Source organism: Mus musculus, chromosome 6, assembly GCF_000001635.26.
Source record: "Mus musculus strain C57BL/6J chromosome 6, GRCm38.p6 C57BL/6J".
Lineage (NCBI taxonomy): Eukaryota > Metazoa > Chordata > Mammalia > Rodentia > Muridae > Mus > Mus musculus.
The window spans coordinates 103,662,891-103,679,976 of record NC_000072.6 but is presented as its reverse complement, the minus strand read 5'-3'; the positions used below and the strand labels follow the sequence as shown (position 1 = coordinate 103,679,976).

The following is a 17,086-nucleotide window of genomic DNA, read 5'->3' as shown; positions in this document are numbered from 1 at the left end:
CTTTTTATGCAACCATAACAACAAAATTCAATATGTGAAAGTTACAGGGGATACATCCCCATGAATATGTGAGCCATAATGATTATAGTAGAAACTATGACCGTTCCTTTCCAAGCAGGTAGAAATAAAGATCCTGTAATGAAAATATTATTACTCCTGTATAATAAAAATCAATTTTCCAATCCTTATCTTCAGTCTACGAATTTCATTAACCTTTGGTATGACTATATATACCTTTGCACACATATATTAAAGAGATATTACTGTAAGAATCAAATGAAGGGGTGAGGTATTGCTTCATCTAACCTTTGACCTTATGGAAATAATACTGAGCTTTAGAGAATTCATCTAATCTTTTTCAGGGTCATCAGAGAAAGAATTCTCATTTCCTGTTCTTGCCAATCCATGAATCTCAGAACAGAGCCTCTGGGGAAACAACAGAGACATGCAAAGCTATAGAGGAAGTCCTCATGGACAGGCATCTCATGCAGGATAACTAGGAATCAAGGTGAGTTCAGCTGTCCAGTTGAGTCTTTGCCTTTCCAACCTCTCCTCTCCTCACCTATATTTATCAACTGATGTAGGAAGTTTCAAGTATTTTGTAGTTCACAGCAACCATCCCTATACATTAGCTTGGTCCTTCTTCATAAGTGTTAAAAACACTTCCACATTCACGTAGATGATTCTCTCCTTTGCCCCCCTTAAGTTTCTGGTCCTGAACAGCTGTAAACATTGTCATGAAACTTGAGAAAGACTTAATACCTGCCTATGACTATTGAATACAGTTGAGGCTGAGACTCTCACTGTTGACTTTGCTAGTTGACTCTTTAGGAGTTCAATCTTGAAGTCAGCACAGAGTCCTAGAACAGTGATCGCTAGAGAGCTAGGGTTGAAGCTTGCTGTCTTGTTTCTTCCTGGTTCCAACTGTCTCCAAATAGATGTATATGGTGGGCTTTTAAGTAGAACTTAGTAAAAGAAGACTTCAGTAGAATAGACATAAGAAGCAAAACAAAACCTAAAGCATCTTGGATGGGAAATAATCTTCACTCTCGGGTCATCCAGTATCCCAAGACATAGATTTAATGAACATATTATTTATTTCACTGATACTGGGTTGTCATGAGCCAGGGGACATGAGTTTGATAAGAAACTTAGAGTGGCTGAGATGCAAGGCCAGAGAATCAGCATACGTTTCCAAAGGCTCTCATCACACAACTGTGTGATGAGTAATTTCTAGTCAAGGGGTTAGAGAAGAGACCAAACATAAAAGAAAAGACAAGTAAAGCAGGGGAAGAAGCCGTGGTGTCCCACTCTTTTCTCCACATGCCTGAGATATGTGTTAGCTGATAAACATGCTTCCACTATAACTTCACCCAGTTAATCATAATAAGAAACAAAATGCAAGATGATAAGTTCAATTTATAATGTCCAAAATGGTAATGTTTAAGCATGAATCCTGACAACATTATAAGCAAGCTGAAAATGTTTGCTATGTGACCAAAAACCAAACAGAACAGGAAATTTGGTGTCTATGAAACAAACATCTAACATAGTGAACATTTTTAGTAAATTTTTTTATCACAGAGGGCTACTTAATATTTATACTCTTGATTTTCCTGGAACAATGTCTCATTTACATCAGGCAGGTTTCTGCTTCCTGTATAGCTTAAGATGATCATAAACTGTTGATCCTCTTGCCTCCACCTCCCAATTGCTCGGAACCATCAGACCCTGTTTCTGTGGTGCTGGGGACTGAACCAAGGGCTTTGTGCACAGTAGGTCAACATTCTACCAACTTCTTGGGAATGAGTTCATTGATTCAAAATAAGGAAATCATGCTATCAGAAATTGGACTGGACTGATTTTCAGTGTGTGACTTTAGATACTGCAGGGTACCCTGGATAATATTAAGGACTGCATAGGTGTGCAAGATTATTTATATTATGTTTCTGAAATTGAACAGTCTAAAATTATTCCAAAGTTGGCAACATAAAAATTGTTGGTGGGGCATTTTTTTCATTCTTTTCTTATCACTTTAAGTGTTACTGATATACTGATGTCTGAAATGATGTTTTATGTGACATTCTTAGGCACTATTATTATTTCTATTATTATTAATTATTATTTGAGTGTATCCATACTATGGTGTACCTGGGGCAGACAGTTTTAGAGAGTCAGTTCTCTCCTTTTATTTTAATGTAGATTCCAAAGATATAGTTCAAGCCCCTTTTGCCACTGGGCCTTTTCACTGGTTCTTAATTGTGACTGTATATATAATAATCCATAATGTAGGTGCCCAGAAATTATAGTAACATCTAATGATGATATCAGCTGTTTTTCACATACAAGATATAGTATTTGAGTTGCAACCTGATTACATATTTAGGTTACTTTAGCTTAATGTACAGGTTGATGGAACCTGAGTTTCAGAATAGAGATGAAAAATGACAGATAGGCTAGAGTACAAACTATGTTTGTGCATAGCCACACGGGATATTTTCACAATGGACTAGAAAATCAAAATACATGAGAGAACTGCTATTCTGCCACATGACAGTCCTGATTTAGAAATTTGGGTTTCTAAATAAAAGAATGAAAATGAAGAGGGAAATAGAAGAAGACAAAGAAAATGTAATAAAGACAGCCTCTGATCTCCTGATAATTAGTGCTGTTTATAGCTACTGCTTTCACCCTCTAGGGAGAAAAACACTTCTTGATGATGCTCAACTGTTCCCACACAGGTGTGAGGAGACTGAAACATGCTTCTGAGTGTATGTTTACTATTTTCTCACTAAAGTGAAATTATTCAATATTCTTAATAAAAATAATATTTACATCTCGGAACCACTAATAGCTATTTTATAAATAGTGGAGATAATTTGTTCAAGAAACCTATATCCCTTTGGAATCCTACAGTCAACATTTTAAGTTGCATAAATAATTTTACTAGTATAATATTTTTTGCAACATTTGCAGTTCTTTTTGAAAGCTTTAGTCTTAATAGTCAAGAAAACCGAGGCCAGATTGTTAAAATATTCAGCTACCGTAGCAACGCAGCAGCCATCTGGAAGGATTTTCTAACAGTCAGCAACTCAGGGTTAGAAGCGGCTAATAATTATGTATGTGTGGTTCAAGTGTGTGTTTGTGTGTGTGTCTGTGTGTGTGTGTGTGTGTGCTAGAGAGGCACCAGGGGCAAGGGAAAATATCTCCATCAAAAGATGCAGGAAAAATTATAGACAAGTGTCAATTGATGTCTAAAATTATAGTGCGATCTTTCAAATTTCCCTAAATGTCTTTTTGAATAACTTATTGTCAGAGGAATATATTATTATCGATAGATGTTGATGTTAATATCTAACATTGTATTCTGTTCTAAAAAGATTTGCGTTGTTGATCCTAACAAAACAAATTCCTCCCTTTTAATTTTCCTGTTCTTTCCTTAACTAAGAAAACAGTATAGAAAGGGCTGAGAAATTGTGTTAGTCCAAACAGACTTGACTCAGTCAATTATTGAAACATTTACTTGTGAGTGAAATTTGCCTTTGGAACTCTTTTCTCTTCCACTAATTAAAACAAAAGGCCACCATGGACATGCTTCTGGCACAGAATGAAGCTTTAAAAGAGAACTTTATCTGAATATTAATGGAGACCCTATAGTTCTAGTTCATGAACTGGCAGCCTGGGAGAGACAATCATCCTCCATTGGTAAGCCAACACAGCACTAAGTACAAAGGTCCAAGAGAGTGACTACTGCATTATCTTATTGCCACAGTTACTTCAACCCCAGAGAGAAAGCCTGGTTGTGACTGGATCCTCAGGAAGGAGTCTGTGTCAATCAAATTTACAGCAAGATCAGGCAACCTCAACTCCAGCACTGCAGCCACAGCCTGGATATCTAATTATTGTGAATGCTACTCATGAGAGTAATGCCATCATCACCAAATTAATTCCTTTCTTTCTTTCTTTCTTTCTTTCTTTCTTTCTTCCTTCCTTCCTTCCTTTCTTCCTTCCTTTCTTCTTTCTTTCCTTTTCCTTCCTTCCTTCCTTCCTTCCTTCCTTCCTTCCTTCTTTCTTTTCTTTCCTTTCTTTCTTTCTTTCTTTCTTTCTTTCTTTTTTACATTCCTTATTAGACATTTTCTTTATTTACATTTCAAATGTTATCCCCTTTCATAAAAAAAAATGGCAGAAAATCTCAGTTGATCAAAAGAGTTCAGTTTTTATGGTTAGAAGATGAAAGTAATATATTTGGTACTATTTGATAAAAAGTATTAGTATTTGCACCATGTGGTCTCTTCATACATACTCTAAGTGATGTATTGAGTACCAGGGTACAGAACAAAAAAAAGGCTCGAATGAGGAAAAATGTAAGACGATTCATCTGACTGTGATCACAGACACAGAAACTGAGTGGCAAGATTAGCAAGCACTCCCCACCTCCTTCCAGGGTCCTTGCAGTAATGTTTGATTTCACAAACATGACCTTATTTATGAGCATCATGTGTGCATTATAATAAAAACCATTTCATGCAATAAAACCTTACAGGAGGCTAGGTTTAATGACATTTTAAACTGGCCATGGAGGTGGTGTATGTTTAGAGACTAAGCTGTCTTCTTGACATTTATGCCTTCCATATGGTTTGGGGTGATAAATTACAAGACTGATTAATTAAGTGTAGTGTTACTCAGTGCCCACATTACAACTAAAATTGCAAGCTAATGATCAGCTTTAACACCTGCATTGTTGAAGCAAAGGTCTGTGATGGCATGCACTTGTTTTTTTACTCCGAAGTAGAAACATAAATCCTCATGGAAGGCGTACCTTCTACTGTGACGTGAAAATCATGACTGGCTTTCCCCAACAAATTGTTGGCTGTACAGCGATAATTTCCTCTATCCTGGTAGGAGATGTTTTCTATCTTCAATGTCTTTTCATGAACTTCAATTGTTGCTCTTCCCTCTGGTAATTCACTACCTGGTTTGCTCCACTGGATATGTGGAGTTGGTCTGCAAGAAATATAATTAATGAATAGATAAGTAAATGTCAATTATAAGTAATATCTCATGGTGTACCTATTATCATGCTGAGTTTACATATGCAGGAAGTTTTATCAGCCTTACCAATGGACACATATCAAGTTTGAATAAGCGTGTTTCATCATAAGCTCTTTTAATGGTCTACTCCCTAGGAATCTTTTCCGTTCTGGAAGGAGGCTAAGTCTACGTGAGGGCTGAATCAATGAAGCTGTATGCAAAATGGATAACTGAAGTCCAGAGAAATAATATCACAAGGTATTTGTCAGGTGTGAAATTCTCCCCGTGGTGGTCAGAGAGCAACAGCTCCTTTCCCTGTGCGACTTCCCACACCATGGCACTGCAGCCAGCAGAGGCAGGCAACAATTTCCCCTTGAATCCTAATGAAGCCAATTTTGGCTAGAGTGGCTGAGGAGTGGAGCCAAGTGCGTGGGCTGGGTGGAGGAGCAGCTCTTTCACTTTAGGACAGCTTGGAGTGCCCAGCACAGACCTTGATTTCCTGCTCTGCGGAAAGAGGGAAGGAGACAAGAACCCGGAATCTCCCTAATTCCGGAGCATTTGGGAGATTGCTTCACAAGATCAAAACAAACAAAAGCAATACAAAAGGCAAGGATTACCTTACCACGTGCCTCACAATGAAGGGAAACAGAATCTAGGGCCAACATGTGAGGAAAACCCCCTTCTCATAAAAATGAGAGTGGAAAAGTGACATCCAATGAAAACTGTGACTTCATCGTGTTGCTGATAAGCAACTCTAAGTGGCAGACAACTTATTTTTTCTCCTCCTACAGGATTGGAAAGCACATAATTCTGATATTTACCATATTTCTGGTTTCTAGTCACTACACTGAGAACAATCTCAGGGTGACATGGATTACTGTTATCATTTAATCACTATCAAACCCAATGCTCCCAGAAGGTAAATAAGACTTATCAGATTCAAATTTACATTGTTTTCTTAGTGGGTTCCATAAGAGTCCATCCTTCCTAACGGTATAGTCTTATGCTTGTGGTCAAACTTGCCATTGGTCAGGAAGTATATAATAATTTTTCAAAATGTATTATTATTATATGTTCATGAGTGTTTTGCCTGCATGTATGTACATGCACTACATGCGTGTCTGATGACCTTGGGGCCAGGAGAAGGCATTGGGCGCCCTAGAACTGGAGTTCCAGATGGTAATGAACCACCATGTGGGTACTGGGAATCAAGTCAGGTCATCAACAAGTGATCTTAACCACTGAGCTATCTTATCTGCCCAGCCCCAAGAATTAAATCAATGTCTCAAATTTTTTATTTCAGTTATTTCAAATTACTTGCTCACACTGATAATGAATAAAATAGCTCAGTTATTAGGAAACAATGACATTGGAGGTAAATATAAAGTTCTTTCTTACAAACATTTGCTATTTTTCGGTCAAAGCCAAAGTGGTTAACCTCACAGTTTTCTAACAATCTCCTTTTTGACCAAGCCCAGCACCCGTGCTCAGCAGATATCCTTCGGAAATGGTCACTGCAGTCAGACAGACACATATGGGAGTATATTGATTATCAGTTGAATTCTACAGAGCATGCCACCAAGCAGTGGTGGGATTCTGAATCTCCTACCTGCTTGCCTTTTATACCATCTGTCAAAATGGCCATCTGCCAAGTGACAGGTTGCCCTGGGCCTCTGTTCCTCTCACACAGATTTTCATGAGTCTGTGCTTTAGCAATGCAAGCACCTCAGTTTCCTGAATTTCTTCTTTTATTTCTGTTCTTGAAAAAAATCATTTGTCTATCTCCTCACTTCTTATAAACAAATTAAATTATTTAAATCCGGTGAACATGACATCACAGGTAGGGACAATTTATTCAGCTAGGTTAACAGCTCTTCTATCCTGGACAGCTCTGTTTTGTTTGATTCTGTGCTTTATTTTTAAGGAGTACTTGCTAACAGAGTCTGAACAACGATGGATTGAGGAAACATTGAGCTATTTAATGATTTTTGTCTGTTTTCATAACTTCAAATATTTGTTTCAGTTTTTACGGTGGTAACTTTTCTTCTGATTCTTGGTGAAAGCTGTAGGATCCATAGAAAGCTTCCATCCTTAAGTTCATGATGACTCCGCTTTCATTTCACACAGCGTGAGTGTGAATTATTAAAACAGCACATTCTCACTGTCAATAAGGTGGCAGGGATGCGACTATATTTCTCAACTAATGAGAGTCAAATATCAGTTAACTCTTCACCATTTCCAGGATATCTATAAGCTCCCAGCTTTCCAACATGCATGTGTCTCTGGAAGCTTCCCTCACTTAATTAGTAGTATTAGTGTGTGTGTGTGTGTGTGTGTGTGTGTGTGTGTGTGTGTAAACAGGATTGGGCGTGTTAGTGTGCATATATGTGCATACAAGCACAGGTCAGAGGAGGAAATCTGTGTTTTGTGTTCTGCTCTCTCACTTGGAATTAATCTCATCCCCTCCACATCCCTGCCAACTGCTAGGTGGGTTTGCATCCAATCTGACTTTTTTTTTAATTAGGTATTTTCTTCATTTACATTTCCAATGCTATCCCAAAAGTCCCCCATTCTGTTGGGAAAGGATCTTTACCTATCCTAAATCAGGTAGGGGACTAATATCCAATATATATAAAGAACTCAAGAAGGTGGACTCCAGAAAATCAAATAACCCCATTAAAAAATGGGACTCAGAGCCAAACAAAGAATCCTCACCCGAGGAATACCAAATGGCTGAGAAGCACCTGAAAAAATGTTCAGCATCCTTAATCATCAGGGAAACGCAAATCTAAACAACCCTGAGATTCCATCTCACACAAGTCAGAATGGCTAAGATCAAAAATTCAGGTGACACCAACTTGACTTTTTAAGTGAGTGCTGAGAGCTCAATCTGAAGTCCTCAAGCTTGCACAGAAAGCATTCTTAGCTAGCAGTCCAAATGTCTTTAATATCATTATTTACTTAGGCAAATGGTTAATGTAACCACCTCAGAGCAGATATAAGCAAACTCCTCACTGTTTTCCCTGTTTAAGCTGAAAGGGTGCATTTGGCTAACATAATGCTGATGTGAGTTACTCCTAGAGGAGTTTAAGGTCGGGGGCAGACAGAGATGAATGGGCTTCGTTTTCCATTCAGCTTAGAAAAGCTCTTGTGCTTTTGTGTGAGGTCTGTGGGCTTCTTTTGCACATGGGAATACTTACAGCCAGGGAGTGTCAGGAGGAAACTGAGTTGATGATGTATGTGACAGTATGCTATCACTATAATTAGTAGTTTGTACTTTATTATTCTATAAGTTGTGTGATTTTAAACATCCTTGAGATATATGTGAAGTCCTTTCAAAAACTTTTTCAATAATATTGTTGGAGATTCAACAATGAAGATTCAAAGGAACACTGGAAAGAGTGGATAACCCAACTCAGATCAATTGTGGGGAGCAGAGGGGAGTAATCTCTTCTTCTAACAAAGTATCAGGAACCTTTGTGTTGCAAAGAAGAAGAACTCTTTGTGGATGTCTATTGCCTTTTTCTTATGTGCCTTCCCCAATATTCTAGTCTCTACAAGGCACGTGGGGCCACCTTTATAAGTGGAGGACAATACTGTTCATATGAACAGATGCCAGACACCTCCAGAAATAAATGACAGAATTGGCAGGAAGTGATAGGGAAAGTCTCTAACAGGTTTGACTGACTTGAAGAGTTAAGCTGAACAAAGGATGAGAGAATTTAATGTCCACCACTACAAATCCATGCTGACACCAGGTGGTTAACCATGAGTTACAGAGAGGGCAAGGGTTTGACCTTCTCAGATAAAAAGACAGACCAGGGCTAGAGAGAAGGCTTATCAGGTAAGAGCACATGCTCTTCTGGCAGATGACCATGGTTAATTCTCAGCATCCACATAGTGGCTCCCTACACTCTAAATTTCTATTGCCTCTTCTTGCCTCTGTGAACACTGAACACAGAGAGTGCACAGGCATACCCACAGTCAAAATACATAAAATAAAAATATACCTTATAAAAGCACACATAGACCTCTTTCTCCAGCGAGGCCATGTGACAACATATTGAAATGATTTATCACTGAACAGAGGTGATTTAAGGCTGATAAGCAACCTGGCTGAAAAGAGAAATGGGCAAAGTATCGCAGTTGTACAATAAATAAAATCCTTCCTTTTCCTCCCAATCTAATGTAAAAACAAGTCATTTAGACTTTTCAGTGAACTATGAACAAAGGTGGTTTTTATGTTTTATTTTTACTCTTAATTACTATTTAATACATTTCAGATCCTAGCTGATTAAAGAGACTCCCAATTGCTTACAACATTCACATATCCAATGAATCAACTGGAAGATGGAATGCCTTTCTCCACCGCATTACTGATGCGAGACTCTCAAGTCAGCAGGCATACTTGTAGAAACAATGAATGTGACTAGGGCCCCAGTTACATGAATGTGTAAGTCAGTCAGCAAAGACAAGAATTTTCAAAGATGCTAAAAGGTCAACCCTTAGGGTTCCAGTAGGAGAACTGAGACAGGACTCTGCTGTTGGAGTTGTGAAGTGTCAGTGGACCAGCTTTTGATGTGTGCTTCCCCTAAATCTCATCATCTGGACATTTTCTTTTGCACAAAAATGTATTTTATTTTATAAAAATAAAATAGAGTGTTGGAGTGACGTTTTTATTTACTGTGTAAAGATTGTTTCTGTATTATATTCAATCTGATTTCCGAACCAGCAGAGACTTGATAACAAGCCAAACTTTGGTATTGTTAAGCATCTCTTTTCTTGGGTGTTTTGTAAACACTCCCTCTCTTTCTTTTTGATTGGTAAAATAAAAATATGGTGGCCAATAGCAAAGGCAGGAAGAAGAAGGTGGGACTTCTGAGAGGAGATAAGAACTCTGGGAAAAGCGAGATGTGATGTGTGTGGGTGGGGAATGAAAGTTAACTAACAAACAAGTAAAAGAACTTAGAATAAATAGGTAAAGAAGTGACAAGCTAGCTGATAAGAAGCCTAGCTGTAAAATCTAGGGATTCATAACAAATACAAGTCTCCATATCTTTTTTGGGGAGTTGGTGGTCCCATACAATAGAGACCTTTGGAAATTAAAAAGAGGGTAGTTAGTGTAAATAAACTAATTCTAATAAGGCTACTGAAAAGAGGAGCCCAAAGAATTGAAAGATTTCCCAGGAATCTAATGAAGGGAAAGGGAAAGATGACAGCCACAGGGGAAACTTTTGTTCCCTAGAAAGAGATTTCAAGGTCTTGCAAACTTTATATGCCTCAGTACAGGGGAATGCCAGGGCCAAGAAGTGGGAGTGGATGGGTAGGGGAGTTGTGGTGGAGGGTATGGGGGACTTTTGGGATAGCATTGGAAATGTAAATGAAGAAAATACCTAATTAAAAAAGAGAGAGAGATTTCACACAGTTCTAACAACTCGTCATACCACTTTACTGAATGAGACTGAAGTCCAGGCAAATGATTGATGAGGCAAAAGTATGTGGGACAACACCGTGCACATCCTTGGACCTCCACTTAAACTGTGGTCACACTCCACAATCAGAAGTCAGACCTAGGAGTGGTCTCCAAGTCGTTTTATCCCTCTGCCCAATATGAGCATGTGGAATAAGTTTTTCCTGCTTTCCTTTTTAAATTAGACTCTTTTAGATGGCTTGTTGAGGATAGGTGGCTGGACCTCGCTTGGGGCTTAAGCAATAAGCTCCTAAAGCACTATAACAGTGGAGCTAGCACTGTACAAAGAAACGAGTAGAAAAGAAAGAAAAGCACAGCTTAGAGTAGATGTGTGGCTACTAATGCACATGCTTTAAGGACCACAGTAGATCATTCACTTCACTAAGGTTTGCCTTGGTCCCTGCACTTCCAATGCCACAATGAAGATAAGAACCTGTAAGTCAATTTCAGTTGTAACCTTAATTCTGTATAAGGAAGCAGAAATGCGTTTCTCCGGAGAAACACAAATGATGTTTATAATCTTTAAAAAAAATAGTAACTTAAGAGCATGCATGGAGCAAAGTCTTGAATTCTATGTCGTTAACACACTAGATGGGATAAGGGCTGGGCAGAGGTCAGGGTACTCACAGGCCCTCCGCAAAACACTCGAGCAATAGTGTATCCCCTTTGAGTACAGTCTTTGCAGATAAACTTCCCATTTGGGCAGGAGGCAACAGAAGTTTGGGTTTCCTTTGCTTGATGGAATTTGCTGAAAAAGAAAGGAGAAGAGTCAATGCCTTCCTCAATAAAGGTGGTAAAATTTCTATGGTACCATGTCATTCTTAAAACATGATTTCACATGCTTTAATGTATATATTTTGGTGTGCTTCTTAAACAGACTTCTCTTATCCCAGGAAGCATGTGTCTCTGTTTCTTTACTAATGTTTTTAAATGTCACGATGTATACCACCTGTGCCTTTTCAGAACTTGAAGCCTTACTCAAGACGATTTCTTGAAGACACTCTCAAGTTAACTGATAGTCTGACTTTGTATTTGATTGTTTTACCATACCTTGCCATTTCTGATAATTAGATGTCTATTGATCAAAGTATTAGATAGGATTCTTTCTAAAAATATAGCTTCCTTTCTAGTACTTTATTGAGAATCCAGACTGAGGAAACTTATAGTAGACACTGGGCAGCCATGAATTTATTTAGCTCTTCAGTAAACTTCTTTTAGTCTCAGATCCTTAAGGATACCAAATGCTTTAGAAAATGATTCATAATACATCTGTGTTTGGAAAGTATTGATTAAAAAGTTTCATTTATTCTTTTATTGGTAATTTTAAAATATAAAATATAATGGCAAATTAGGACACTTCATTCACACTATATTTTGATTTTATTTCCAAAGGTGAACATAAATTGTTTTTCATATTCAGTGCCAATGTGACTTTATCTTTTTTAAGAAATAAAATAGCTGACTTTCTATTATCAGAAGAGTGGAGTGTAAAATACAGGAAGCCACGTGCAGTCTGCTTTCCATCTTCTTGCATGAACTTATATACTAGAAATGATTTTTGAATATGTACTATATGCCATGAATTTTTCAACACTTGAAGACGTATCTGTAGATTACTAATCTCACAGAAAATGATGTTGGGAATGAGAGAGCATACATGAGATGGCCCCCAAGCCAAGTGCTGCGTTCACTTGTGATGAGATCACAGGTATATTAGAAACCTAAGTGAAGCCCCTCGCCCACATAATGTAAAGAATATTTATTTCATTTGAGTGTGTTCTGTAATATAGAAAACAAGTCATTATGTATGTATGTTTAACTCAGGTTAAAACTCAAGCATCATAGATAAAATGCAAATTCTGATCGATATTTGATAGAAAAAAATGAATAAGATCTAAAAGATTTCATAGACAAAAAAAAAAAAGGAGATATACTAAAAACTGCATTCTTTCTCAGTGAGACTGCTTAGTGGTTTTTAAACTGTTCTGACAAGTCCTGTAGGTAAAAATGATTCACTTAACTTTCTTAAGCCCAAATTTTTTCTACTTTTCTTGATATTAACCATTTATTTTATCTTTTGGTATTTAAAGCTATCGACCTTCTGTGCTATGTGTGAGCTATTAGAAAAAAATCAAAGTAATACACCATTGCATACTTACACTTATAGCTATACTTAAAAATACAGATACAAGTTTATATGTTAATTATATGATTATATATAATTAATTATATATGCTACTTTATATATGTTTTAATTAGATATAATTGTATATTACATTTAAAGATCACATACACACATATATACATACACATACCTATACATATACACATGTACTTATCTCTTTACATAAACTCTAAAGGATTATGGATCATAAAACCTTCTATTCTAAAGTGTTACTTGACAGAATACTGTATTTGTAATAATTACTCTAATAATTATAAAATGAGATGACCATGTATGGCTAAAGGTAAAACTATATGTTCAAATTCTACATATGACCAACTTACCCTGGGAACAAATTTCTGTGGATGAACTTGAATCACTAGCATGCTTTACTGAAATAAAAAAGATGGAAGAAACTAATACAAACATAATGGTAGATGCTGACATCAATAAAGCATGAAAACCCATGGATTTGTTTCTGGAAAAATTACAAGATGAAGTACAGCTATGCCCATTTGAGTACTGTCACTGCGAATACAGTGTGTATATATATATATACACACACACACATATATATATACATATATATATATATATATATATCAAAAAGTTGTAAAGACATCAGTGATTACTGTATTACAAAGATTTCAGGCTACTGAAAGCCTTCATAAAGTAGACCCACAAACATCATATGCACACAAAAATTGTGGAACAAATTAGACAATGAAATGGTCATGCTAACCTTCTGCTCCACCAGGGTCAATTACTCTGCCTGAGAGATTCTGGGATTATCTTTTGCCTTTGAATCTTACCACTTCGTCTCTCACTAATTACTCCTTCCCTTTTGGGAACCCAGACATGCATTTACAGCATCAAGTAGGAAACAGAAAATCAATTCAGATAACTTTGCCAATTTGGGAAGGACAAAGAAAAAGCTTGATGGGATTAAAAGAAAAAGAATATAAATGGTGATTTTCTTTTGACTCAATTTTTGTCTCCATCATTTTCAGCTTGCTGATTTATCCAAGGTCACGGTGAGCCCGTGCCCAAGATGTGCTTTGTGCTCGCTGAAAATGAGTAGATCCTGCAGACATGAAATGAAGCACATTTGTACTGTGAATTGAGATTTGATTTTCTGGCTGCCAGAGACAGAGCTACTGTGGATCTGCAGCTGCAGATGTCTACATCATCTGGATGAAGTCTCTAGAGTTAAACGAAACAATGACGGAAAATACCAACCAGCTTTAAAATGGCTTCAGAGAGAAGAATGGAATTATACACACATTTGCATTCAGCATGATTGAAGGAAGAATAAATTACTTGGACTTACAACTGTTCACAGTCAGTTTCATTGGCATTTTCTGTACAATCGTTCTTAATTTTGGAAATGCAGCGAAGCAACAGTAATCATTCCGACTGTCATTTTCTTCCACATTTGCAAAGTACAGATCTCCTCTTTGGCTCATGTATACTCTCTCATCTTGTTCAATGTGTTCTAACTCTGCCAAGGGGAAAAACACAACTCGTCACTGAAATGGGCTGCTTCTCCTCATGATGCTGCATCAGGTTTTTAAATTTCTATTTCTTTCACATATTTTGTATTGTGATGTTTCCTGTCTGCTCTTCCTGCAGTAGGCAAACAGAGAAGAAATTAGCAAGGACATCCTTGGGAGGCTGATTATCTCACAGACACCCAGATATGACAAATCTGGTACTCCATGTCTCCTTACAAACTGGTCTCTTGCTTTGTGTTGGCTTATTGAAGAATTGTTCAGTACAGATATCAATTACTACCCTTATTTTCTTTGGATGATATTTCTCTGAAACTGGACTCCTCAAGAGTGATGCCTGCACCATTGATCACCCTCCACTGGGAGCAGCTATGTAATTCTAGGATGAGTTAAAGGTTTGGATTTTGGCTGCAGCCAAAGGCAGCTTCAGCCACTCTTCTCTAGCTGCTGCACAAATGTGATTTTCTCATGCAATGCAGTGAGAAAACACCCTGAATGCGGTGAGAAAACAGGTGACAGAACCGGCTTCTCAATCAGAGGCTTCATGTTAGGAATCACCAAAGCAAGAAGAGCAAGCAAATGGCTGACACTGACTATTTTGTAGGTCAGTGTTTTTAGCAGGGATAATTAAGCTAAAACAGTAATACTAAATCAACAATACAGCCCAATTCTTTCAACTCTGAGCTAGCCTGTGTTCCAAAGGTAAAAACTGCAAAAGGCAGGTTTTCTTGCAGGCTTGTTCTATCATACAACTAATCTGCTCCCTTTCAAATACTGTAAAATCAAGAGACATGATGATCTTCCAGTGCCCTCACATATACACTTCAGTTTATACTTAGAAGTAAGAGTGGAATTGTGAATGTGTCTAATTTTGACGACTATTTGATTCTACAGGATAACCAATCATATACGAATGACTGCTTTCTTTGCTTTCATTGAGTCATATACATAGTTCATGGAATAAAAGTGACCTTGACTGATGGAACAGAACACTACTTACCAATATTCATCCAATAGATGTGCAAAGGTGGGAGGCCTTTTGGAGGGTTGCAGGGTAAGACAATGGAATCCCCTTCTTCTACATCAATGGGTTCAATTTTTTCTTTTGGGAATTTTGGAACCCCTGATAAAATGATCACAATGAAGCATTCACTTTTAATGTAGCTTTAATATGTTCTACATTACTAATAACTAATGACATTCCTTTTGATTTTTTAAAAAAAATGATCAACTAAGAAATTACACATCTCATGTTGTTGTTCTCATATCTACCCTACAGAGGAAAATCCTATTAAGAATCTGGCATGACAAGGCTTCCTGAAGGCCTTTTCTTTTCTATCTGTTCCTCCAGTTCAAATCCCCAGGATCTACAGCAGAAAACACTTGCATCTTCCCCCCACCCATCTCCCAAGAATCCCAAAGGTCCAATCTTCCTCCCCCAATGCCTTGCTTTGTCCCAGGCCCTAAATCCAGAAGGCATGCCCTGCTAACCCAAGGTCTACTCATCTTAGAGCAACAAGTAGGCTAAAGCAGACCCATAGCTCTCCTACTGCTCCTGAGATCCAATCCCCCCCTTTCATCTCCATCTCTGTAGAAGGCTACTTGCTTTCGTCTCCCTATTCTTTCTGATCCCATTCCAAAGAACCACAATACCTTCTCCTACAAACTTCCTTCTCCAAACTCACCCAGTACCCCAACTAGCAGGCATTGCCTGTGCATAGGCCTCCTGAGCAGGCAAGAAAAATGGTCAACACATGTCACCATACTCTCTGAAAGTCCACAGAGAAAACAGAAACCAAGAAACTAAATACAGACACAACCAAGACAAATACGGAAAACAGCTAGACCTATAATCATCACAAACTCAGATGCCTAGACACTAGCACAAAAACTATCAGTAACAGACAAAGCAATAGATCCACCAGAGCCTGGTGATCTTGCCACAGCAGGCCTTGAACATTTCAACAAAGCTGAAACACAAGTAGAAGACCTTAAAAGTAACTACATGAATATAATAGAGATCCTTAAAAGAGGAAATTAGTAACTCCCTTAAAGAAATATAGGAAAACAGAAAGTATGAGGAAATGAATACATTAATTCCTTAAAGAAAGCCAGGGAAACGCAATACTGGAGGAAATGTATAAATTCCCTAAATAAATGAAAACAATAGCAACATCAACAAAAACAAAACAAAAAAAAAACAAAAAAAACCCCACAAACAATGGTTGAAGAAAATGAATAAAGCATTCAAGACATAAAAATGGAAATATAATTAATAAGGAAAACATTAATGAATGGAATTCTGAAATTGAAAAAACTTAGGAATTTGAACAGGAGCTACAGAGGAAAGTATCTCCAACAGAATACAAGATATGGCAGAGAGAATCTGAGGCAGTGGAGGTAAGATAGAAGAAATGGATACATCAGTCAAAAGGTAATGCTACATGTCCAAATTTTTTGACACAAAACATCCAAGAAATCTGGGATACCATGGAAAGACAAAAGCTGAAAATATTAGGAATAGTAAAAGAAGAAGGTTTCCAGCTCAAGGGCCCAGAAATCATTTTCAACAAAATCATAGAAGAAAGTTTTGCTAAGCTAAAGAAAGATGTTGATGAACCAGCTTGATTTCGTTTTAAGGTAAAACAACTCGGGCTGTTGTTAAGATAAAATATTGCTCTCTGAAAAATGACAGGGAGGCTCCATTGCCAAGGACAACACCTACATAATTCACCTAACATGTGGAAGTGGAGCTGGTACCTACAATGGAACGCCTATGTTCTGGTTTCTTTGGTGTAGGAAGGTACTCTGCAGCCTTCCAAAAGAGAAATATGAAAAGCAATCCTGCAACAAAAACTTTGACCTACACTGTGTCCTGTAAGCAACATAAACGTCCTAGGACAACATTGG

At 37.6% G+C, this 17,086-nt stretch overlaps 1 protein-coding gene across 15 annotated transcripts in view; it reads right to left on the bottom strand.

The window, feature by feature from the left end:
- Chl1 (cell adhesion molecule L1-like) overlaps positions 1–17,086 on the bottom strand; it is a 222,455-nt gene that overhangs the window by 53,062 nt on the left and 152,307 nt on the right. For 8 of the 15 annotated variants that reach the window (XM_006505473.3, XM_011241198.3, XM_006505467.3 and 5 more), the window contains 5 exons: positions 15,177–15,299; positions 13,996–14,166; positions 13,010–13,057; positions 11,129–11,249; positions 4,820–5,004 (listed from right to left, as the gene is read on the bottom strand). In XM_006505473.3, coding sequence (XP_006505536.1) covers positions 4,820–5,004; positions 11,129–11,249; positions 13,010–13,057; positions 13,996–14,166; positions 15,177–15,299 — 648 coding nt within the window. The remainder of the gene's footprint in view (positions 1–4,819; positions 5,005–11,128; positions 11,250–13,009; positions 13,058–13,995; positions 14,167–15,176; positions 15,300–17,086) is intronic. The other 7 variants (XM_017321377.2, XM_030255132.1, NM_007697.2 and 4 more) reach the window with 1 other exon arrangement.